The sequence below is a fragment of the Sciurus vulgaris genome (assembly GCF_902686455.1).
Source record: "Sciurus vulgaris genome assembly, chromosome: 11".
Lineage (NCBI taxonomy): Eukaryota > Metazoa > Chordata > Mammalia > Rodentia > Sciuridae > Sciurus > Sciurus vulgaris.
This window is the reverse complement of record NC_136472.1, coordinates 41,163,547-41,189,885: the sequence shown is the minus strand read 5'-3', so window position 1 is coordinate 41,189,885 and position 26,339 is coordinate 41,163,547. Positions and strand designations below refer to the sequence as shown.

General features: G+C 33.7%; 1 protein-coding gene across 1 annotated transcript in view; it reads right to left on the bottom strand.

The window, feature by feature from the left end:
- DCDC1 (doublecortin domain containing 1) overlaps nt 1-26,339 on the bottom strand; it is a gene marked incomplete at its 5' end in the record, with an annotated part of 513,039 nt that overhangs the window by 408,525 nt on the left and 78,175 nt on the right. Inside the window, 1 exon segment of the mRNA XM_079105478.1 lies at nt 11,725-11,891. Within this exon segment, the coding sequence (XP_078961604.1) occupies nt 11,725-11,891 (167 nt within the window).

Below are 26,339 nucleotides of genomic sequence, written 5' to 3'. Positions count from 1 at the left end.
ACTAAATAAAACAAACATTAAGAAAATTAAAAAATAAAATAAAATGAGGTACTTGCTTGCTCGGGAAAAAAAAAAGCATCCTTTCATAAGTAATCCTAAGAGAGACAGAAGTGGAACTTTAAATGAGATTATCATCTCTCACCTATTAGCATGATCACTATCATAAAAACAGAATATGAGAAGTGCTGGCCAGAATGCAGAAAAATTGGAAACTGTACATTATTGTTGGGAATTTAAAACTTTTGAACCATGTGGAAAATACTATAAAGTTCCATCAAAAAATGATGAATAGAACTATCCTCTGATTCAGTAATCCCACTCTGGCAAGTCAGTCACAAAAGTACAAATACTGTATATGATTCCATTAATTACAAGTATCTAAAGTAGTTAAAACAATAGAAACAGAAAAGGTGCCTGCCAAGGACTGGGTGTAGGAAAGAGGGACAATCAGTTTAATAAATACAGACTTTCAATACTGCAATATAAAAATACTTTAGAAGGGGCAACTGAGGTAGCTCAGAGGCAGAGCATTTCCCTGGTATGCTGAAAGTCCTGGGTTCAATCCCCACCAGAAGAAAGAAAAGAAAGGGAAGGGAAGGGAAGGGAAGGGAAGGGAAGGGAAGGGAAGGGAAGGGAAGGGAAGGGAAGGGAAAAGGGAAAAGAAAAGAAAAGAAAGAAGGAAGGAAGGAAGGAAGGAAGGAAGGAAGGAAGGAAGGAAGGAAGGAAGGAAAGAAGGAAGGAAGGAAGGAGGGAGGGAGGAAGGAAAATTGATTTAGAGATTTGATGCACAACAATGTAAACATATTTAATACTACTGAACTGTACACTTAAAATTTTCAGAATGTTAAAGTTAATGCTATGTATTTTTTACCACAATAAAAACAAAAAATATTAAGGCCAAGAATACTTAAAATGACTACACTGCAGAGGTTGCAGGGTGGCATAGTTAAGCCAAGGGTGTGATGGAGAAAGTGACAGAAACTTAGTAGCCTACCACAGGGGTTTTATATCAACCATTATTCATTGCTTAGAAACTCATGAAACTGGGCATGATTGCGCACACCCATAATTCCAGTGACTTGGGGGCTGAGGCAGGAAAATCACAAGTTTGAGGCCAGCCTTGGCAACTTAGTGAGACTCTGTCTCCAAGTAAAAATGTTAAACAAGAGCTGGGGATGTAGTTAGGTAGTGAAGCACTCCTGAGTTCAATCCCCAGTACCCACCATCCACACACACACATACACACATATAAAGAAAGAAAGAGTAAAAGCCTTCTTTAACATGTGGAGAGTTTACATCTTTCCTTTTTCTCCTCAACTCTGTATTTCTATCCTACTTCCTCCTTAACAGAAATACATATATAACAACAACAAAAATCCAGGGCCACAAGATGATGGCATTGATATTTTAAAAGTATCCTTTTAGCGTGTGGAGGTTTATATACCTCCAGGTAAAGCACCAGAGTAGACTAAGGATATAGAAGAGGCATGCTTTGTTTTTCTTAAGGATGACAGAAGATGGGAAAGGAGAAATGGCATGCACTTCCACTGCAGACACATTCTGAGGTAGAGTAATTTTAGAAAAAAGCATACAGAAGTTGAGAATCTAGACATTCATTCCCTTAAAACTATGCCTCCATCTTCTGTGTAACTGCAGGGAAACAGCCTAGCACTGAATTAAATTCCCCATGCTCCATAAACACAGATGCCTTTTTGGAGGGAACAGATAATGGACAGAAATATAGGCATCTAAGCATCTTTATCCAAAGAGTTAAGAATTGCCTAAAAGAAATGACTGAATTATTTTGTCAAAATCAAATTTAGTTTTTACATTTTCTCTACTACTACGAATGATGGCTTGCATTAAAGGTCAAAAGATTTAGACAAAATAAAATACTTATTTACATATCTTATAAAGTATGAGTAAATTTAAGCACCATGTGTCTCCTTCCTAAAGAAAACTTCAGCATATACTTTTCAAATTCAATGACTTTCTTTCTCCATCTGCACTATCCAAGATCTCATATCCTGAGTCTGAGGAAGGTCTTTTGACCTCAGTCTTAAATGGTCAACAAATATAACCTTTTTCTTTATCTGTGAATGAAATTATGCATATAATCAAAATGACACACTGAAGAGATCAACTGAAGAAGACATTTTGAAATGACTAGACCATCCACCTACATGTGTTATAAATTAATATTTTTATAAATCATAATATAAAATTGTACAAATAATTACATACAATATGTATGTAATCTGTTACATACATATGGGATCTGTTGATAGAAATAATTTTAAGTACAATCATAAAATATACTAAATGGTTTTAAAGTTGTTTTGGTATTTCTTCATTATTTAATACACTACGAATCTCAAAAAAGTATGGTCATTCTCAACCTCTCAGAAGTTCTATCTATATCCATATTCCTTTTTCCTCAACATAATTCTTTCCTTAACCCTGTTCACTCTGAGGTTTCATGATCTTGCAAAGGTCACCAATAATCGTTTTTGTATCAACTATGTTTGAAAATGATATCTTACCCACTGTTGACTTCACACCATTGGCTGAGACTCCTTTTCAAACCCTCCACATCTTTCAGGTCACAAACCATGTCTTGCCTACCATAACAGTGAAGAAGATTCTCTAATTTCACTACAATAATGCCTTGCTGTCTCCTTAAGCTTTGACAAATACTTTACTGCCACTGTGTCAATTACTTTATCCATAATATTAACAGTGAAGATGATGGTGATGATGATGACAGCTAATCCCCACTGACCACTTATTATATTCTGCATCCTGTTTTAAGAGTTTTATACATATTATTTAACCTTCACAACAATTCAGTGAGGTGTTATTGTCTTCCTATCTGTAAAAAGAGAGAACTGGATTATATGGCCTCTTAAGTTCATTTCAACCTTAAAATGCTTTCATTCTACTTTTTTACTAGTCTTTCTTTTTTCTTTCTTTCTTTCTTTTTGTGTGTGTGGGGGGTTACCAGGGATTGAACTCAGAGGTACTCCATCACTGAGACACATCCCCAGCCCTATTTTTATTTTATTTAGAGATTGGGTCTCACTGAGTTGCTTAGCGCCTCAGCTGTCTTTGAACTCTATCCTGTTTCAGTCTCCCCAGCTGCTGGGATTATAGGCGAGTGCCACCGCGCCCGGCTCACTAGTCTGTCTTTATGCAAGTTTCCATGATCCATAGAACCTGTCCCATATGTTTTAACACTTAATTATATACTGATGAGCCTATTTCCTAACAGTTATGGGCATTCCTTGCCTCCAAAATAAGAATGTACCTTTCTAACGGCAAGGTCTTGGATAGTTCTGTATCAGAAGCACTAGTTAATACACACGAACATAGGAATTCAACACTTCATCACTCAAGCACGTCTTTGGCGCTCTAACCATTTCCTTTTGGGGGAGGGGATCTTTTCTGAGCAAACAAGGTAAGGTTAAATTAGTGATTGCCAGAATAGTAAGTAGTCCCTAAAGATGTCACCTGTATAGTTCACCCTGTATAGTGATAGAGATACTCACTAAGGGACCTAAAGGTGTCCACCTGGTGGTTAGATAGTGAATACACTGTAAGCTTTGTAAGATTGGTTTTCACAACTTTTGCTTTGTTTTGTTTGTGAAGACTAGAGTGACTTATTTACCCTACCCAACACTGAATTAAATCTTGATTATGTTAAAAGGTTCTTTGTCATTTTGTTAATCGTAGAATGAGGAATTCAGAATAATAGGAAAAAATAGGGGTATTTTAATTCCTTCCTTCTAGAACAGCATTGTTCATCAGAACATTCAATGGTGACATAGCTATTGAGCATTTGAAATGCGATCAATTTTAACTTTAATTAATTTAACTTCAAAACCAACATAAGGATAGTATATTGAGCAGTATAGGTTAAGCATCCCTAAACCAAAAGTCTGAAATATAAGATTCTTCAAATTCCAACACTTTTTGAATGCTGACGTGACACCCTTAGTGGAAAATTCCATACTTGATCTTATGTGGTGGGGTCATAAAACAGGAATACTGAAAGTATTACATAACATTACTTTTGAGACTATGTGTATAAGGTATATATTAAATATAAATGGATTTCATGTTCATACATAATATCCTCATGATATTTCATTGTTTATATGTATACATTCCAAATTCCAGAAATGTCTGAAATCCCAAACAGTTGAGAACCCAATCACTTGGTAAAAGGGATACTCAACCTGTACAGCACTGGAAAATACAAATCACCTGTGATTTGCCAACTCTTAAGTTGGATCTTTCCAGAAACTTTTATTTATCCTATACTTCTCTTCTCTGAAACTTTCAACATGCATTTCCCAGTAAACTACATTAAGTGTTGATAAATGAACTCTTGCTATATCCTTTCTCTATACAAGACTGGCTATGGTTAGGGATTTCAAATCTTTTGAAAATATAAGGAGATACTGATTATGTTTTAGAAAATTATGTAAAATTGATTTTCTAAGATAGTTAACGAGAAAATTTGAAAAGAGTAACAATTTTACATTGATTTCCATATTTTGCTACATATATAAAATATAAGCTAAAATGCATTATAGTATTTAAAAACGAGCTCTTTGTTGTGAGATTGGTGTTTATTAACAGGTAAGAAGAAATGAATATATATTTCTGTACAAAGTGAAGAAAAGCAATAATTCCAAAAATTTTACACTTGATTCTCCCTTTATCAATCACTAGTCATATTTCTTAATAATCTAAGATATTAACTAGCAATCACTGATATTGATCAATCTGAATAACAAACAGAAAATACTACTAAATCCTCAAAACAGTTGGTTTTCCTCCCCCTAAGAATGTGCCTTCAATACTGTTTTAGTCCTTCTAGGGAGAAAAAAACATTCATATTCTTGTCCATTCACACAAACCTCTCAGTGAGCATTATTGTTTTGGGAGGAGGGGGCGGCAGGCAGGGGGCCCAGGATGTTGACGGAACAGATAGGATGTCAGGTGAAGATAGAATGCTGTGCCCTCTCTAACCAGCTGAAGACTCGGCATGATTGTTTTCTTACAAATAATACCTGTGGGTGTTGAAACTGTTCAGGGAATCTATCAAACACACTCTTTCACTTTGCTGCTGTAACTCTATAAAATTTATTCTCATTTCAAAAGAGTCATAGGCAATAATACCTGTAGGTGGCTGAGTAATTTAAAGAAAATTTGTCAGGTCTACTTTCACTTACTTCACCAGAACAAATCCATATTTATTTGGAGGTTTTAAAATGCAGCATTTTCTACTCAGTATGATTATAAATTTCAAAATAAGATATATTTGCCTAAGTAAGTATTTAAACACAAATAGTGATAATGCAACATTAAGATAAAAGTTTGATCAGAAAATGAAAATAAATTAATGTTGTACTCATTTCCATTTCTAACAATTACATAAGTCATTCACTCACAAACATGAGTAAAAACAGAAAATATACTAGTACATTATCAAACTGTATGACCAATATATCAATGCCAAATTGTTCTTTTCAAAGAACCTGAAGGCCTAGCTCAATAAACTTAGATAAATTACCTATTTATTAAAAGAGATAAAAAAGAGAATAAAAGTATCATTTCCAAATTAGTCTGTTTTCCTTATTTAATTAGTCTATATCAATATTAAGTTACTTTATGGGTATCAAAATATCATAGAACACTTAAATTCAGATTTTTATTAAATTTCCAAATAAGTAGTCATAAATTCAGAGGAATAAATGGTTCAATAAAGCATCATTTTAAAATGTTTTGCTTATTAGGTCATTCAAAGAGTATTACAAGAAATAATTTAAGTAATATTTATTGATCATGAAAAATAAGATAATAAATGTTTTCTAATATGAAACAATAAGAAATTGTCTTAATCCCAAAATGGATCTTCCACTTCATCAAACTGTTCATAATTAATTACATAAGCAGTTTTTAAATAAAGTGATTTGGGGTGGGGGTGTGCTGGGGATTGAATCCAGAGCCTCACACATGCTAGGCAACCAATTTACCTCTGAGCCACATCCTGAGTCCAAAAATGTATTTACTTTAAAGTGCCATTTTAAAAATAAGTTGGTTATTAGTTTTTTGAAGGAATGTTTACTATTAATAAAGCTAATTTTTAATTGAAAGGCACCCAATTGAGATGGCATTAAAGCTCTCTGTTTTGATATAAGTGAATTGCCATGCGTCCCCCAGAATATCTCTAGGTCTATTTTTTTTTCCAAATTGAGTTACTTAATAAACATTTTTCCATGGTAAAACATCCAATTTTGAGTCAGAGATACATATTTGACATTTGGTAGTATAATTATAAGAGAATTAGAGAAAAATACAGATTTGAACATTTTTCTCCTGACCTAAACAGATTTATGACAAGTCAAATGAAATGCTTCATGAGGATAAATGTATTATGGATAAATGATGGAAAATAAACAATATTTCAATATTATTTCTTATTTTATTCCACTGCCATCCCCCCCTTTCTGTAATAATTACCTTTGCACAAACTCTAGATGGCAATATTGCACTTACTGTACTTTCTGAAAATTGTCACAGTCGATCCCCACATATCCTCTTTATCAACATTTTATGTGCCATGGATCTATAGCCTCTTATTATAAGTGTAATGAAGCAGAAGTTATTGAAGCATTTTATTGATTGCTCAGATCACAAGTTTACTGCCATACTGAATTGGCACCTTACTCGCTGAAGCAAACTGCTGACACCTTTTTTAAAAAGTGACAACTACATCTATTTCATGACCAGAAATCCATTTTCATCTCTATCAAGACAAGAATGCAATTTTCACTTCATTTAACTGATGTTAGGCCTGCTCAAAGCATGACACTTAGAAAAAGACACAAGTTTAAGGTTCTTAAAATACTTCAAGTAACTAGAATGCAGCTTGGTTTCGGGAAGGGTGGGGAACAACAATCACTCAAAACTACAAACAACCTAATTTTCTAAAAAAATTACTTATCAAAACCTTCAAAAGTAGTTTTCATTTTGAAATGACTGCCACATTATTTTCATATTCTTAATAATAAGTTGTGTTCATATATTAGAAATTTTGTTCCAAGGTATCAAGGACTTTAGGAAGTTTATTCAAAATTGCAACAATTTGAGTATTGCCCCAGCAAGACTCTCTCAAGAAAACTACTCAATTTTTAATGTACATACAGTATAGAAAATGATATATAAATATTCTTTCAGCACTGTTAGAACCAATAAATGATTTTGACTGACCTAAGACACAGGCTCTAGAAAGATAAATCATCAATACTTTTACGAAAAGTTAAAATACCAAGATTCCTTTAAAAATTCTTTTTGCAATTCTTTTTGTCACCACATTTGTAGCTGAATCAATTCTGAATAGAATTTTATTATTATTAGTGATATCTAATTATCAAACTTAGTTAAAGGGTGTGTAAAGTGAGCCAACATTAACTCACACCATTTTTTTAAACAAAATTTAAGTGCTTTGGAAGAGATTAATTTAGCACATTAGCAAGATACATTCCATTTTAAGCTACAAAACCAATATATACTGAAATTAGATAGTTATTTCCTTATATACTAATATGCCCTCAAAATAAATCTATAACATGGTTCCAATTTAAATAGTGAAACTTAATTTTTGAACTAGAAATTCAGTATCTAGACTTCTAAGCCCAATCTATCAAATACAAAACTTTTAGAAATAGAATACAACAGCACTCAAAAAAGTTACTTTGCTTAAATTAACTAAGAAAGGACCACATACACACAAAACATTTTAAATCACTCCGGCCAAAAATTATATAGTTCTCAGCAAACTTCATTAAGTACTGATTTATCACAAATAGTCCATGTACACATTTTCAAATAAAATTACAAAAATAAAACAATTCCCTACAGCTTCGGACAGAAATAGAAATTGCTAGTTTTCCAATATACTGCTGAAGTTTTAAAGATGCCTCAATATCTTAAGAAATACTTGAGGATTTTTTTTGTTCTTCATTTTGCTTTAAATAAACAAGTTATAGTTTAATCTCGAAATTCAGTGTTCCTTTTCAAACTGCTAAAATTTTGGAGTAGGATTAAAATTCGTTCAAAATTCTTAATTCCATGTGTGAATGTGTTTATGTCTTCTTAAGTAGCACAAGGACTATGACTGTCTTCATACTTAAAATGGTGTTTATCAAGATTAATATCTTGATATAGTTACATACTCATTTCCTTTGTTTCCCTCTGAACTTCAAAAATGACTATGTAATCTACAACAATTAACCCACACTGTGAATAGCTTTAAAATGATTAAGACTGAAAGTTTATAAGCCCTTTAAAAAATATATTGGGAAAAAAATGCTAACCATTCATTATATGAAACTCTACAAGAATTTTGTTGTTTGAGGGAAAATATTCAAAGAAGTATCTAAATGGAAAGACATTTCCAGAAATGGAATTCCCCCAAACCACGTTTGTACTGAACACTGCCCATCAGCCATTCCAAATCATTATTTATATAGCTGCCTGGCACAGTTCCATGGACTTTTATTCATCTTTACAGTATTTCTGAACAGGCGGACATATTTTGTTTACTGACAGCAACTAAAAGCTCTATGTAAGATTATAAATAAAGAAGATCATGTTTAAAAATCACTAATATCATTTTAAAAGGTAGGGCAGCCTTGTGTTTTGGCCTCTGTTTGGCTGTGTTAGGCCTATGAATGACAGCTTCCCTGCTTGAAGCACACAGAAAGCACAGCCTTCCTCATTCACTGACAAGACTGTGGCCTTTTCACACGTTCCTTCCACAGCAGTGTTTGTCCCCAAACACTGGAACTCGACACAATGGCATTCCTACTTCAACACCCCCACCAACAGCACCACTACATAACAAGAATGCTAATGAGATGGAACAGGCCTTGTCACTGAAAGTGTTAACTACATTTCATAGGAACGCGTTTATGCTATTTCAAAGATTACCAATTAAATAGATTCTGCTTAGCTCTGAGCAATTTCTAAGATGTTTCCACTTTTAAGGAAATAAATGTGATAAATGTAAGACTAAGTGGTTTTATGCTGTCCTAAATATAATATCTCATTTTAATATACACGAATCAGTATATATTTAAGACCACCCTAATGTAGTGTGTGTAATTCAGTTGCATGCTATAACAGCCAAGCTACAGTTAAAAAATTTAAAATGGTAAGTTCGTAAACATAAAACCAGTAGCCCTGACTTCTCTTTTAAAGCTACATTATTGCAATTTATTTAAAAGATATTTCCTTCGGGAATGTCAAAGTTTAAAGTGTATAATATTTTGACAGACAGAAAAACAATATGATTTCTATAGGGGATGTCAAGAGTAGAATAAATGAAATGATGTCAGGAATTAAGATAATCCTTAATTTATAAACACATTGGCTAGGGAAATAGGAATTATCACCCATCTCCATTTCACCTGTCTAATGATTCTTTAGCATAATCTTACGTAAAACTAAATAGAAAAGCCTATCCCAAGGGTCAAATGAAGTAAATGCAGTTCAAATAAAGTTCATTAATGCTGAGAGACATTTGTTAAAAATTTCTATTCATAAACAAAGATATTGCAAGGTTAAATATTTAGCCACTGATGGCCTGTAATGTTACTACTACAATGACTTCTCTAAACATTGTAAATAACTTTAAATTGTCTTTGTATAAAAGTAAGTCATGGAAAAGACTTGCCAATACATATAATTGAGCATATTTAAAAAATAAAAATTTGCATGCAAATGCATAATGGACAACTTCATATTTCTTTTTCCTCACTTTCATTTTAAAATTAAACTTAATCATATTGTAAAGCTTTAAATTATCACAACACAGTGAAAATTAAATAGATTCAGTTAGCTATAGCAAAGAGCATAGGTTTTGAAGTATTCCTAAATTTAGCTTAATGTTAAAATACTTACAGATTGGTCAAATAGATAATTTTTAACACACTAAAAATGTTAGATTTGTTCATTTATATTTAATAATTAATAAAATGCATATTTCATCAATTTTGAGTCAAAGAAATTCTTTAATCAAATCAATAAGTAATTCTCAAGTCATTTTTTTCTTACAATATACAGAACTCTTAAACCTAGTTTAGCTGTATCTACTTATTTAAAGTTTAAATGGTTAGCATAGATAGCTGAAGAAAAACATTATTTTCTGAGATGTTTCTTTCTCTACCATCCTCATTTTTAATAAAACTTAGAAAACGTTTGTCTTTAGATTTGATTTAATAGCACATTTCTTGCATTGGAAATGGTCTCAAGTTTTATTTAATATTAAATCATTTTAAACTTTCCAATAAGTGGAATCAAATCATATAATATCAAATAAATGACTACAATACATTCGATTGGTCAAAATCCATTTTATATCATTAAATCTCAAAACTTAGTGTTTCAATTAAAATACTTTAAATACAATAAAATATACCACTTTTGTGTGTGATAGTTTAATAAGGAACAATAAAAGAAATTTGGGTTTTTATTTTTCTGAATTTGTTATTATGAATAGCCTTATCTATGGTAATTATTAAGTTCACTTCTAGAGTCAATGAAATTATTCAAGGACACAAACCACACACATTTTGCAAATAAAAGTTTCTCACGGGAAGATGTTTCTTCATAGTTCTGGATACCTTAGTTCAACACTCTCCCAATCAATACAAATTGTTCTTTTTTAAACCAGACAGCAGGAGGTGCTGTGTGAACATCGAGACTGACATTTCATTCCCACCTACTTCCCCATCCTTTCTGCTCACAGAGAACAGCACGATAATTTCAAAATATTCATTTTTCAACAGCCTGTGACCTCAGATAATGAGCCCAGTTCTAATCTGTAACCTTCCAGTTCAAAATATAAAACGTAGTCCTTTTTAACGTGGTAAAAATGTATGCATTGCTTCTTAAGAACAAGTGCAAAGAGAATTTTTAAAATGTGACAATTGTAGTTTTATTTTATAAATGGCATCAATTATTCTGATTTACAATGAAATTTCTACATTAAGGTAAGCCAAAAGGCCCTATAAGTAATTATTGAAATTTCAAAGTCTTCACACAAACACACACACACACACACACACACACACACACACACACACACACCCCACACAATTATAGAACAGATATATAGAAATTAAAAGACAAAATCTAGTTTTACCTGATTCTATTTCTACACTTTGGCTCCTGTAATATACAGGTTAAATAAGCATAAGTAAAATAAGTTACTCTTGACATGTAAAGTTAATCCACAATTTTGTTTTCTCAGAATGTGATTTGTTTTATTTTAGTCCAGCTTCTCTTGTAAGCAATCTGGTTTTATAATGAAAAAGAAAATAGGAGCCTAAACCTTCAAATGACTTAGGAGCTGTTCATTTTCTTAAACTGTTATAGAATTTCCACCTAAGGAGTTGCCTTTGCTTTGCACAGTACACAGCAAGAAAAGATGAGACATATGACATCCCAAACCAAAAGACAGATACAATTAATCCCATTATTGTTGGCTTTCAGATTACAGAAGCAGCATTTTGGCTCCCTAACGGGCACTGAGATCACAAAATACATGTCACAGTTCTTTTATGACATGATGCCAATCATTGCCTCTATACAACCAAGCACATTTTTAAAAACATATAATATAGCAGTTTTTAAAGAGGGATAACTCACCTGTTTATAATATTTTTTTGTAGACTTTAATCGTTGGTACAAGGCCAAAAGAACTCCTTGGATGTACATCTTAGCTCCTGAGGGGCTGAAACCTTCTCCCTTAGAGACCCAAAGTGGTCCCCGCAAAGGTGTGATGGAATTTTGAAGGCATTTTTCAAGCAGAGGAACTATAAGAGAGAAGAAGGGGAAAAAAATTCTTTTGACCCAACCGAAATACACTGCCTGGAACACAGCCCCAATACCAGAGCTAACTCTTAACATCTATTATTTATATCTGACCTGGGTTAAGTCTTAGAGAGGCAATTCCTGCATTACTAGTGGCCACCATGAAGGATGTATTTATATTGAGACACCCCCCCATGCAAGACTCATAAGCTTTGTGAGCACACCTGAATAGTTCTGAAGTGTGCCTAACTAGCTGCACAGAGTGTCATGGTGTGCACTGATTGCCTTATCTTCTCATTTATCACAGATGAGTTGGAACCAACCTTGCTGAAATCTACTTGCATTGTCCTGATAAAATTGTAAGATCCATGTTGTTTCTGTATATAGCTTCCTGTAGCGGAGTCTATATACCTAAAACATCACATCTGGAAATTATTCATAAAATCTAATCCACACCTTTATAAACCATCCTCTTACATGCTTGTCATTGCCATTTCTTAAGTAACCCATAAAATAGGGTGGCAAGACTGTTTAAAAATAAGGGGGAGAATCTTAAGCAGTTTATCATATCTTTTTTTTTTTAAGTTTCTGAGATATAAAACTAGTTAAGGTTCCAGCAGACATTTTGTAAATACATAAAAGATATTTATTTGTGGGTCTGTAATGCAACATCCATATGGACTTGACAGACATGTTTATATACTTTTTCACATGATTAGCTTATAAAGTCTTTCTAGTGTAAAACAGTCAAATAACATGGCAGCTAGCTAACATTTTTCAAGATTTAATTTTCCTCTGGAAAAAAACAGAAATAAAGAAATAATAAAGCATAATTGGAACCCATAAAAAAATGAAGGAATATCACATTTTACCCTTGGTCTTTATTTAAGTGTACACATATGACCCAAATACAAATACACAAATTAGCTATATATATCTTGGCTACCTTATTCTAATACATATAGCTACCAGAAAAAGAAATTAAATAGATTGCCAGTAAAGAAAATAGGTCCCATGCCACTGGTTATGTTATATGTTGCATATTTTATGCAGAGAGGCCTAGGGAAGCAATCTAGAAATTGAATTACAATTAGGTTCAGCTGAGCTGCTGAGAGGCTGAGTTATGCAAATGGCCTTAGCTACTGGTATTCTGCTGAATTTTTCTCTTAGTAAAAAAGTTATGCATTTTATGGCACTAAGTTCCTACAACTACCAAAGCAGAATCAGAAGTCTGTCTTATACATTCAACATTTAGGAGAATGCTAGAAATAGAGTTTAAGATTTTCTACTACTATAAATAAAGGTAAAAGGAAATTACAACCCAATGACTCTTTTGACATCTTATCAGATATATGCATGAAATTCACTCTTTCAGCCTGAAAACTAATTCCTGAGATTCACCTATCAATCCTGTTTTTATTCTCTTAAAGCCACTGTTTTTCTCTGTAAGTTTTATCATAAGGAGTGCCTCAAACTTTTTAAAAAGTTCAGGATTAAGTATACTACCAAAGAAATAACTAAAAGGGAAATAACTTATTTTAAGAATCATGACTCTTTAATCTTTCTAAAATGTTTAAGATAAATGAATCTTGATTACAATTGTTCCTAAAAAGAAAACATGAATATTAGCACTTTTAGTTTATTGCCACAAATTATTATATATTAGATTTTAATTTATACACCTTTGATTGGTGCACTCATTTAACCCAATACACATTTTGAACATTGAAAAACACTAGACAAATAGAAGTTAAATTGAAATAAAATTAAATAAATTGGAAACTAGGTGTCAAACTGAAAAGATCTACATCCTGAATCTAATCTTGAATTTAAACCTGAGAAAACTTTATCAGATTCACCATTATTACCCATCACTGCTTGTCATAAGATAACTTATTGATTCTTTATATCAGCCTGATGGATTCCAAAAAAAAAAAAAAAAAAAAGAAGCATTTACTAGATTTTCAAAAAGAAAACTAATTTTGTCAGAGTGTACTCTTCGTAAGAATTTAAGAAAAATGTATGACTTGGGAAAAAATTAAAATTATACCACAACATAAGCAGTGTCAACTGATATTGGATAGAAAATAGCTCCCATGCTCCACATGATTTATATAATTAGGAATACTATGGAAACCAGAAACAGTAAAGCAAAGAAAGCAGTATTCACAAGCATGTTTTATAAGGGACTTCAGAATCTGCTCTGAACTTGTTGAATAATCTGTTCAGTATTCCAGAATCTCCCTGCTGGAAGCAGGGTCCTCATTATAACCACAAGAGCACTAATAAAGGTTAGCCTCTGAACTAGGGATTAGAAGGCTTTTTCTTTTTGGAAGCTGCAAACTAGTAACTTTGATGATCTTCTTGAAAAGGAAGACAAAGCACACTCCAAGAACAAACAATGTTTCCACTAAGTAGGAAGGTACAGAAAACATAAGAAAATGATACGCCTAAATACTTGGGAAGGAAGTATAAATCAGTCAAATATGCTATGTTGAAAAAATAAAATGCATTATGCAGTTAGAATTCATTAAAAAGAAAAATGAGCTTTGGCCTAAAATGTAGTTTTGAAATATAAGTGAATAGTTAATTTTTTAAAAAAGAAATCACTTTGACCTCTCAACTTCAACCATAGTTCTAATATGGGTGTGTTTTTTTTAAAATTTTTCATTGGGAATTAATAATATTCTATAGTAAATAAGAGCTCATAAGAACTCAAAAGAATTCTTAACCAATGTTTTTCTTCTTTTATGTAGAATTAGTGTTATCCTTCTCTTCCTTTCTGAAAACTTCATTCTGTTAAAGACTATTATATAAGTATGTGTAAGAAATTAGGACAAAGATTTAGAAAGGTCAATAGACATGCTTCAACCTTGAAAAGAACATCAACCTGGATGTCACATCAAGCTACCAAATCCCATGGTAGATACTGAGTGAAAAAAATATGCCTTTAATGTGGAAAGAACTCCAGAACATTATTTTCTGTGTCCTTCAAAATCTCATACGTTTCCTTCAAACTGCTACTCAAAAATATTGCCTCATTCAATAAGGATATCCTGTGTTTCTTTAAATTTGTGTGTCTAAGTACACATAAGCCTTACTTCTTAGGTAGAAGGCCCTTGTTGCAAGTATTCTGCCTTGTTTCTCCCATTTACTTGTGACAAGAACTCTGTTTTTCCGTATTTTTGGTATTTTCCTTAAGAGCGGGCTCTTAGATAAGTGAATTAAAAATTAATCATCTCTGAAAATTACCAATATGCATGCTTCAGTCAGTCAAATGGGATGAAGCCACTGGTATCATTTCTATCACTACAAAAGTGAAAAATTTTTTGAATAATTACTTTTTATCCATTTTGCTTAATCTCAGGTTGTGTACATATGGTAAATTGAAAATTAAAAATTTCAACTGGTTTGGAGCAAAGACTGAGGTTGTTAGGTAAACAGAGCATATGAACAAAAAGAGTAACTTCACTGGAAAGAGCTAGTACTGAGCATCATGGACAAGTTCATCAAGGGACCAAAAGTAGTAACTATAAATTTCGTAACTATCAATGATACTTTTCTCACTCATTTGTTTTATTTCCTTTGCATTTCTTCACTCTTTTCCCACTTGTTAATATATTTTTATCCTTCAAGGATCATATCTATTATCACCTCCTCTGGCAAATATCCTGTTATTTAGGCATAATTAATTGCTTCTTCCTCTATGCTTCCTATGGCTTTTTTTCCTTAACATTTATTTTTTCCTTATTGATTTGTATTAGTCTTTATCTTCTCCCTTCCCACTTTACTCCTCTTATAAATTTCAAATTCTTTGGAGTTTGAGGTCACTGCTTATTTGTTTTATTTTTATTTGACAGATAATAACTGTATATATTGATGGATACAATGTGATTTTTACATTGTAGAATGATTGGATCAGGCTAATTAGTATGCAGGGCCACTGTGTATTTTTAGTTTGGTAAAAGCAGTGCTCAGTAACTGTTTACCAGATAAATAAATGGTACTTCAGATATACTGTGGCCAGTCTTTTGGATAAGTTTTAAGATTATGAGTATAGCCATACAGAATTATAAAAAGCCTGTAAACTTTCTAATAAGCTCATTAAAAAGTTTACCAAAATTTCATAAATAAACAAACATGAACATACCAGGATTCAGAGCACATTTAAGGCTATTTCAATTGTTCTATTTTAATTCTCTTCATAACATTATTATGAAGTCTACGGAGAGTTATGACATTTTTAAAATCCCAGGAGATTTGACAATGAAGCATTAACTACCCAGGAGAAGGTCAGAGGTGGCTATTCTGAAAAGTCCTTGGAAAACCCATATGAACTTTATCCTACTATCATAAATCATGCTTTTACAGGAAAAGGCACACAATAAAATGGCAGATAATAATATTAGATGACAATTAAAATAGCTACTTTAAATTGAAAAGTAATTCAAAGGACTCCAATCAATTTGAATGCCAAATACAACTCAAACTGTTTATTCTTCAAGAGGGCCTCGTATTAAAACCATCTTCAACATACTTGGATACATGATGGGAGTACAACATGACAAGGAGCCAAGAATCCCTCTAAAGAGAAACCTCAAAGCTAGTGGAACTTATCAATGAAGTACAGAATGGAATGTTCTGTCAAGAACTATGTCTAGGGAATACACATTCCTTTCCAAAGGCATCATCTTACATTAAAAGGGAATCTTTACATAATGCTTTGGATCTACTATAGGAAACAAAATATCAGAATTTTTATTTATATATTTTGAAAATACACAGCAAACAATGAAAGGTTTTAATAACTTCTTTCCAATTAAATTTAAAACTCTTGCCAATTAAACATCCAGAACCACAATTTACATAATTGTAAATTGTAATTTTCACATTTCAGTTAGAATGTATGCAACTATGAAAGAAAAGCACCAACCAGAGCATTGTTGTCTATAAAGAAACTTCTATATGTTTTGCAGCAGCAAGCTGCAGATGGAAGCCTCAAAAACACTAAGCTATTTTTAGCAGAGTGTGTTTAGAAATACATTTAGACATTTGGAGAGTTCCCAGTAATTCAAATAAAATTTATTTTTAAAAATAAAGTTGACCTAAAAAATCTTTTTTTGGACAAAACAAAATGAGTTCTTAAAGATACTAAGATTTGACTGCTTCTCAGTCTAGGAAGTATGCCCACAGGCAGTCTGAGCCAGTGCCAAGGTATGTGCATGTTTTAATGCTTCTTATTCCGTTTTAGGTAATAGTTGAAGAGCTCCTAGTCGCATAGCCACCAGCAGACGCCACTCAAAAGCACCATTTGCAGGGAAGACTGAATGATGAAGAGCACATTGTCTCCTATGTTGCTTGATTTATGTACCAGTGTATTTTTATTCAAACAAAACTAAACTAACAGCTGCTGTGTACTTTTGTTTATATGCTATATGTCAAATCTTATTGTCCCTAAGGTACTTATGAGAAAAGATTTAGCAGTCATTTTCTTAAATACTGATGCCTACCCAAATTTGGATTTTTCCTCCACTGAACAAAATGACAAGCACAGGATTGCTATACTTAGAGCAATCTTTCACAGCTGCTTTAGTTTTTCAGTGATCCTATTAAACTGACGGCATATTGCCTGTGGGGTCTACAGTGTTATAATACTGTTGTAAGAGACATTGATTTGTATGATAGGATCAAACAGAATAGGGGTGCATTGGAGGGGAGAATTTCTTAGGTCATGTTGTTTTTACCTGAGTAAAATTTGATTTAGACATTATGACCCTTACAGGACACCTGGTTATTTTAATTGCTGATATGTGGGTGAAGGTTTACATTGGGGCTTAGGAAGTATGAAATCTTACAAAGTCCCTTCTGTTTTGAAAATGCAGCCTGAGTCATGTCTTTTCTTAAACTGAACGAAGTAGCTGTGCATTAAATATGCTGGCACATCTTCTGCTTGAGCAAGTGGACCGAAATGGTGTGAATTGTTAATGCCTTGCTGCTTTGGTTCACGGCTTGTGATTGATCATTTGTAACTATATCTACTCCTTGTTCCATGAAATCAAGTATGGAGTAATGGGTTCATCAGATTTTGGGGTTAAATTGAGAGTGAAGAGGTACTGTGTGTGGAAATAAGAGTTGCCATGTTCAGGGCTGGCCTTGTAACAGCATGGAATCTAAAGGCGATATTCAAAACCACTTCACTCATCATACGCTTACTGATTCTGAATAGGGCCCATTTGCAGGGGACATTTGGTAGTTTTCCAATACGCTTTATGCCTCTTTCTACTTCCACCACCATGCACATCTTTTTTTCATACACCCCCAGTAGCACATTGGTAGAACAGGTCAGCATACACAATTCATTTATTTAAATGACTTGATTTATACAAGTAGAAATAAGCTGGGATTCTATTGTCTGAATCTTGCCTTTCCCCTCAACAAAAGTGTGTGTGTCTAAAATACAAGAATTCTGTGAACTTGATGTTTTTGGCATCTAAATAGTTGATATTTACAAATGATGTAAAATAACTTAATTGGGTTGGTATATATACAACTTAAGAGTACTTAGAGAAATACTGAGAATTCACTATATTTGAGTCTATTTTTATGTGACTTTGGTCTACATCCATACACAAAAGTTGAATATATATGACACGTTTATGTGAACTTCAAAGCTCTGTACATTTTCCTAAGAGTGAATTTTAAAAAAGTATAACACAAAAAACATTAAATAAATTTAACAAAAACTAGAAGTAATGATCTTTAGAAGGTCATTATATAATTGCTTGCTCTAATAACTGAAATTTTTATGGCTTTCGATGATTTTTATTTATTTATATTACTATCCCAAAAAGTTTAACACAAATGTTGCTAAATGAGGCACACATTAACTTTTGACCAGTAGGAAAAGATGTAATAGAAAACATAGTATAATTTAGGAATAAGATCAAGCATATGAGGCATTTCCATATATAAATAACATTTAAAAGCATGCTAATTGTAAAATGTCTCAAAATTCTATAGTTACATTTACAATCACACTAACAAGTCTCTAAAATGTAGCTAACATTTTTCTTTTTTAAAAAGTTTAGGGCTAGGGAGATAGCTCAGTTGGTAGAGCGCTTGCCTTGCAAGCACAAGGCCCTGGGTTTGATCCCTAGCACCTCAAAAAAAAAAAAAAAAAAAAAAGTTTAAAAAGCAGGAATCATAATAATAATACTTGGTATATGTCATTTAGAGAAACCTAGGAGTCAGTTAATGTGGGTAGAGCAGTTTTCCCTCTTAAATACAAATATTAACAAATATTAATTCAACATATTACTTACATTTAAAATTTTTATTTAGAATTTATAAAAGACATTTTAATATGAATAACTAAAAAAATCTAAGTAGTTTCAGCAATTAAAACAAACGGTTCCCTTTTGGGACTTCTTTCTCCATGTTTTTTTTCACAAAAGCAGAATCCTCTATAATTAGCATTTTTCATATTTTTTACATTTTACATATTTCTACTATTTTTTTCTTTCTTTGCTGAGTTGTAGTCACAGAAAGCTTTCTAAGAAATGGTTTTACAGTGGTTAGTAACTATTAGGCTATTTGTTTTCATTGGCAATGACACTTATTTTTTTTCCTTTTTGGGACTTCTTAATGACAATTTTACTAAACTATAACACATGTTTCAGTAAAAAAAACTCACCCCTTTAAAATGTACAGTGATTTTTACGGTATTCATAAAGTTGTACAGCCCTTGTCACTAATTTCAGGACATTTTCATGGCCCCCAAAAGATATACCATACCCATCAGCCATACTCCATACCTCCTTCCCAACACACACACACACACACACATACACACACACACACACACACACACACACACACATACACAAATGTATATATATGAAAAAATGATGCAAATTTAGCCTAGTGAGTAATGATCATCTCCTCAGGAAAATAAAAGAGAATCTAAGTTTTAAAGACCTCAAAAGAAATTTCTAACAGATACTAAAGAGTCTACGAGTATGTTAGACTACTTTGTGAATTTTAATATACAATTCTTCATTCTAATAGAAGATGACAGTGATTCAATTATAATTGAAAGTCACCAACTGCCACCAAAGGCTTTAAAATTTCTTAATACTCCCTCTAGATGAATAAGAAAAAACATAAATCAGTAATTACTTAGCATATTCTGGTTTTGATCTAAGCAGCAAGAATAGCCCAAGTCTGATTTCATGGAAATCACTGGGAATACTGAATGTCCAAGGAACCCTGAGCCAAGGCAGTCATAGAGAGCACAATCCCAGGGTCTACAGACTTTTCCTGTGTGGCATCTTCCCACTCCAGAGTGACTCTTAACTGACTGCCTTTGTGTATGTCAATGATTGCCTGAGAGTGGTTAAAAACTGATAATTACTATCAGCACTTGCACCCCTCTTCAGCAAGAGCCCTAAATTTTTACATTTCACAAATCCTGAGAAATAAAGGTAAATGAGAAAAGGATTCAAGGACTGAAGAGAAGTCTATATACTTAATTATAAAGAAATTTTGTCCATAAGCTTGATCTTAATTCTCTGAAAATTTCTAGAGCAAACTATTAAGTGGTTTGTGAACCCTCAGAAAAACAAACAGGAATTATTAGGAGCCAAAATGGGATCATTCACTATTAGACAAATATTTAATGAGCACAGAGAGAGATTCTTGGGGAAATTCCTTGTACAGAGCCTGAGATTCCCAACACTAGAATATAACCATTATTTCTTCCAAATGTGACACAGGTCCCAATAGACTGTGGCTACCATCTATTGTCCTTAAGCAAGATACTGAGAAATAAGTATGCCCCTTTCCAAGCAAATGTGTATATCTGCAACAAGGTAGAAGAACAAGTAATGTGTGCAAACCTCCTATTTAAGCCCTCTATTTAGAATTCATGATTGCTTACTTTTAACTGTTTAAAAGTTAAAGATGAAGTTATGAGTGAATGTTGCCCTGACTCATAATTTCTTTCCTTAAAAAAGTAATAAATAGAATCAGAATGAAGACACACACACACACACACACACACACACAGCCCCCCACATAGAGCCTGAATGTAGACTGCAGGCTTTATGGCTTTATTCTTCTGAGTTACCCACCCCTAGCTAAGAGAGCAATGCCATTTCCAGGACCCACAACTGGCAATATAGGACTGATACTAGCTATCTGATGGTGGTGCATTTTGACTAGATTGTCAGTGCCTACATTTTTTTCACTTTCATCAAAAGAAATCTAAGTACAATGCTTCCCAAAGCAGGGCAATATCCTGATTTTTGGATTACAAAACTTACTTACCATGTCTATTTAGCCCTGGGCTAACCATGGGAATACAAAGATGGTTATGAGATTTCCAGTCTCATAGAGATCACAGTCTAGAGAAAAGACAGACATCAGGCAAATAACTCTCCAAGAAGTTTTATTAATTTCAGTGTGATGATTACTATATAGAAAAAACTATGAATGTAACAGGGATACCAATCTGCAATACATACTTTTATATGTCAACTTGTCAAGGTGACAGGGTACGCACACATTTGCCTGAATATTATGCTAGATGTGTCTGTGAGGGTATTCCTGGATGAGATAAATATCTGAATCAGTAGAATGAGTAAAGCCTATTTCCTTCCCTCCTGTGGGTGGGCCTCATCCAATCAATTGAAGAATAAAAAGTCTTAGTAACTCCAACTGTAACTGCCCATCAGCTATCTTTGATCTCCAATGCCAACTGTAACCACAAAGCTTGGGATTTACTAGTGTACATAATCACCTAGATCAATTCCTTATAATAAATCTAGAGGAAGAGACAGAGAGAGAAAGAGGTTCTGTTTCTTAACAGACCCCTTACCAAACATGCTGTCCTAGACAAGGGAGGAAAGGGTACCAGGGACAAGACAATGTCAGGAGAATTTCTCAGACACAATATTTAAACTAAGACTTAATGATGAATAATCAATAGCTCACAAAGAGAATAGGGTGCAAGAAAATGCAAATAAAGGACATTGTATGATAAGGCAATGGAACATGAAAGAGCATGAGGAAATAAACAAAGTAACTTAGGTACAGAGAGAAGCAAGTAAAGATGGAGAAGTTGGGCAAGGAGGCATGAAATCACAAAGGCCCTTCCAGCCATGATAAAGATTTAAACACTGGTTCAGTATACAAGTTATGAAAGACAAACTATTTCTAAAAATAGTTTTATTAGAGTAATGTAATTAAAAGACGTGTGTAAGTTGGAGATAAGTGAGCTTGTAGATTCATAACTCAATGAACAACCATATCCATAGGGGCGTGCTATAATCTGAAGTAAGGACTTTATTTGCATGCTAAAGATCTCTGTCCCGAATCATGTTCTAGACAAAACTTTTAGAAACAACTTGGGAAAATTGTTAAATTGATATTCATGCAGAATTTACACAACTGACAACAACAATGGAAGAAACTATCAATCCCTGGGTAACAGATAAAATATTTGAAAGATCTTGACAAGTTAAACTACTAAATAAAAACCTTAGAAGTAGAAATTTAATAGGAATCCATGCAAAAAGTTCTAGTCTCACATCTATGAACTCAACAGTAGAAAAATAGGATAGGGTAAAAGTAGCTTAAAAGCATAAATTTATGATTACACAAATGGTATGCCTTTACGCCATGTACAAACAGAGAAACAACATGTATCCCATTTGTTTACAATAAAAAAAAAAAAAAAGCAAATTGTGAGCAAAAACTTGGGGGCTTAAGTTCACTGCAAATTCAAAACACATTAAGGTTAACAGCATGATGCAGCTAATAGGACTAGTAACACAACTGTAGGTCACATAATGAGGTAGGGCTGCTTTAAGGCCTCACAAAGAATAATAAAAGTGACAAGGATGATGAGGGTTCAGATAAGCACTTGGAGAGACTAGGGATATTTAACCTGGAAAATATTTAAATGATAAACATTCAAATATCTGAAAAGAAGTCACAGACTAGAATTAATTTCAGGACCAATAGTAAATGTTCAAAAGAATAGATCTCAGTTAGCTGTAAACTAAGGCTTTTGTTGTTGTTATTTTTTGTTTGTTTTTGTTTGGCACTGGGGATTGAACCTAGGGGTGTTCTATCACTGAGATACATCTCCAGCTCTTTTTTATTTTTTTATTTTGAGAAAGGGTCTTGCAAAATTATTGAGGTTGGCCTCAAACATATGAACTCCTGCCTCAGCCTCCCAAGTCACTGGGATTGCAGGCACATGTCACCATGCCTGACTTATAAAATAGCTTTTTAAAATGAACTGGAATACAGACTGGATGGATATTTGTTGGACACAATTTAGGGATACATGAACAAAGTAAAATTTTTGTGATGACCAAAGACCTTTATGATTCTGAGATAAGTAAATCAATCAACACTATTCTTAAATGTATATTAAAAAGTTATCCATTATCATGTTTTTAAAAATTTTTGTTTGTTCAAATTAGCTGTACATGACAGTAGAATGCATATGTGCATTTTGATAAATCATACATAAATGAGGTATGATTTCTCATTTTTCTGATTGTACATGTTGTAGGATCACATTGGTCATGCACTTATATACATACATGAGATAATAATGCCTGTTTCACTCCACTGTCCTTCCTATTCCCACAGCCCTTCCCCTCCCTTTATTCCCCTCTATCTAACCTAAGGTACCTCTATTCTTCCCTAATGCACCCTCCGACAGCCACCTTATTGTGAATTAGCATCCACATATTAGAGAAAACGTTCAGCCTTTGTTTTTTTGGGGGGATTGGCTTATTTCACTTAGCATGATATGCTCCAGTTCCATCCATTTTCCATTAAATGCCATAATTTCATTCTTCTTTAAAGCTGAGTACAATTCCATCATAGTAGTTTTTTTAAAATATTTTTAGTTGTAGATGGACACAAAACCTTTATTTATTTATTTTTATGTGGTGCTAAGGATTGAACCCAGTGCCTCCCACATGCTAGGCAAGTGCTCTATCACTGAGTGCAACCCCAACCCCATTCATTTTATTGTTTTTATACTGCACTGTTCATTAATATGTAAGACACTTCTAGTTTTTAACGTTCTATGGAATATGGCAAAAAGTTTCTCAGAGTAGTCAATAAATCATAAATTAATATCAGTGAGAACTAACAAATAAATTAATAGAGGCCTAGGGATGTAGCTCAATGAGAGAGGGCTTGCATGGCATATGTGAGGCCCTGAGTTTGATCCCCAGAATCATCAAAAATAAATAGGGGAGGGGATCCAAGATGGTGAAGTAGAGGGAGGCTGCATTCCTTGTTACTCTCTGACTTGGGATTCAAGCAGAAGAAATATTGTTTCTCTGTGAGGCAGCTGTTACTACCCCACCAATTCCCTGCCTTTTGCCCCTATTCATTCAAAGTGATGACCCACTGTTTGCCTGCAGACTGTCTGCTGCCCACTGCTGCTTGGAGGTCCATTGTCAGGGTACCCACAGGTTTGGTTACACACGGCCACCACCAACTTGGGTCACCTGCAAGGGCCTGGAGTCCAGAGCCAAGGGGCCTACCAGTTTGCAACCCTCACCACCACTATCTCAGGGTACAGCCATCTCAGTCTGGGGACACTGGCCAGGGTCTGGAGATATATTGTTAGGGTACCTGCAGGTCTGGCTGCACCTGATGTCTTCCTGCTAAGTGTACTAGTGGCCGCCATTTGGCTGCCTCTTTGCAGGGTTGCTCCTTTGTGTGAGTGCATCCCTGGTGGTCTCTCCAAAGTTGAAACAACATTGAGATCTTGGGACTGCAGCAAGGCAGAGCCTGGGGAACCTGAAGCCCAGATCTGTCAGATTGCAGCTGGGTCTACATGAGCCAGTTTGGGCCTGGCAAGTCTGTGGAAAGCCAGAGACTGGGAGCAGTTCCTCTGGGGGAGCACAGGTTGAAGAAACTGGAGAAAACTGGGCTCTATACAGCTCCGTGAGTCCTAAAGTGAGTCAGGGACTAAAGGGACCCACTACAATTGGTGGGAAGACTGGAAGAGGGTGTGAGGGCTTATTGCTATCAGCTCACCCAGCCAACAGGTCCTGCACCCACCAGACCACCAGACTGGAGCTACCATCAAATTCAGAAAACCCCACCTATCAGAGGAGGAAGAAAGCTGAAAAAAATTTTGAAAGTCAGTGGAAGCAATCATTCAATTTTCCATTGAGACATTCTTTTTTCCCTTCTCTCTCACATCTCTACCATTTTTTAATTCAAATATTTTTCATGCTTTAATGTATTGAGGAATGGTATATTACAGTTTTTTGTATTCTTATATATTTTTTTCTTTTTTAAAAATCTGTATACATTTTTTCTCTCACTTATCTGTCTCCCTGGATTTTCTTTCTCATTTATCTCATGCTAACAGCCAACCTCTATTAATTCCTCCTTCACTCTTACTATAATATTTTACCTCTATCCTCTCTCCTTCTCCCTCATAAACATTACATCCTACACTATTTCTCTTCCCTCTTTGCCCATCATTTGAAACAGTAAACACTTTTATCGAACTGTTTATTTTGCAGACAATAATTGAACACATCATTTATGTTTATTGTGACAAAACTGTAGATGACTAAGTGGGAGTTATTTGGTTAAAGTTGTAGATTGTTTGCATTGGGTGCTGTTAATATTGGTCTCCCCCTTAAAGGTGAGATACTAGAACACTATAAGACTACAGGGTAGAAACTATACTGCCACAGATCCATACTACTAAATGGGAAGACACACAAACCACACGAAAAAACAAGGGAACCAAGTGCCTCAAACAAACCAAGATAATCTAACAATAAACTTCATAGACAACACAGTAGAAGAAATGACAGAGAAGGAGTTTAGACGGTACATAATTAGAGTGATCTTCAAAATAAAGGATGGTTTTGGAGAAAAAAATACAGGAAGTGAAAGAACACTTCAATAAAGAGGCAGAGATTATAAAAAGGAATCAAGCAGAAATCCTTGAAGTGAAGGAAACAATAAACAAATTAAAAATTAAATGGAAAATATCATCAACAGACTAGGCCACTTGGAAGATAGAATCTCAGGCAATGAAGACAAAATATGTACTCTTGAAAATAAAGTCAACCAGACAGAGAACATGGTAAGAAACCATGAACAGAACTTCCAAGAAATATGGGATAACATGAAAAGACCAAATTTAAGATTTATCAGAATACACAAAAGTGTGGAGATACAAACCAAAGGAATGCACAATCTTTTCAATGACATATATCATAAAAATTCCCAAATCTAAAGAATGAAATGGAAAATCAACTAAAACTACAAGAGTTATAGGACCCTAAATGTACAAAATTACAGCAGACCCAAACCAAGGAATATTATAGTGATAATGACTAACATACAGAATATAGATAGAATTTTAAAAGCTGCAAGATAAAAAATAA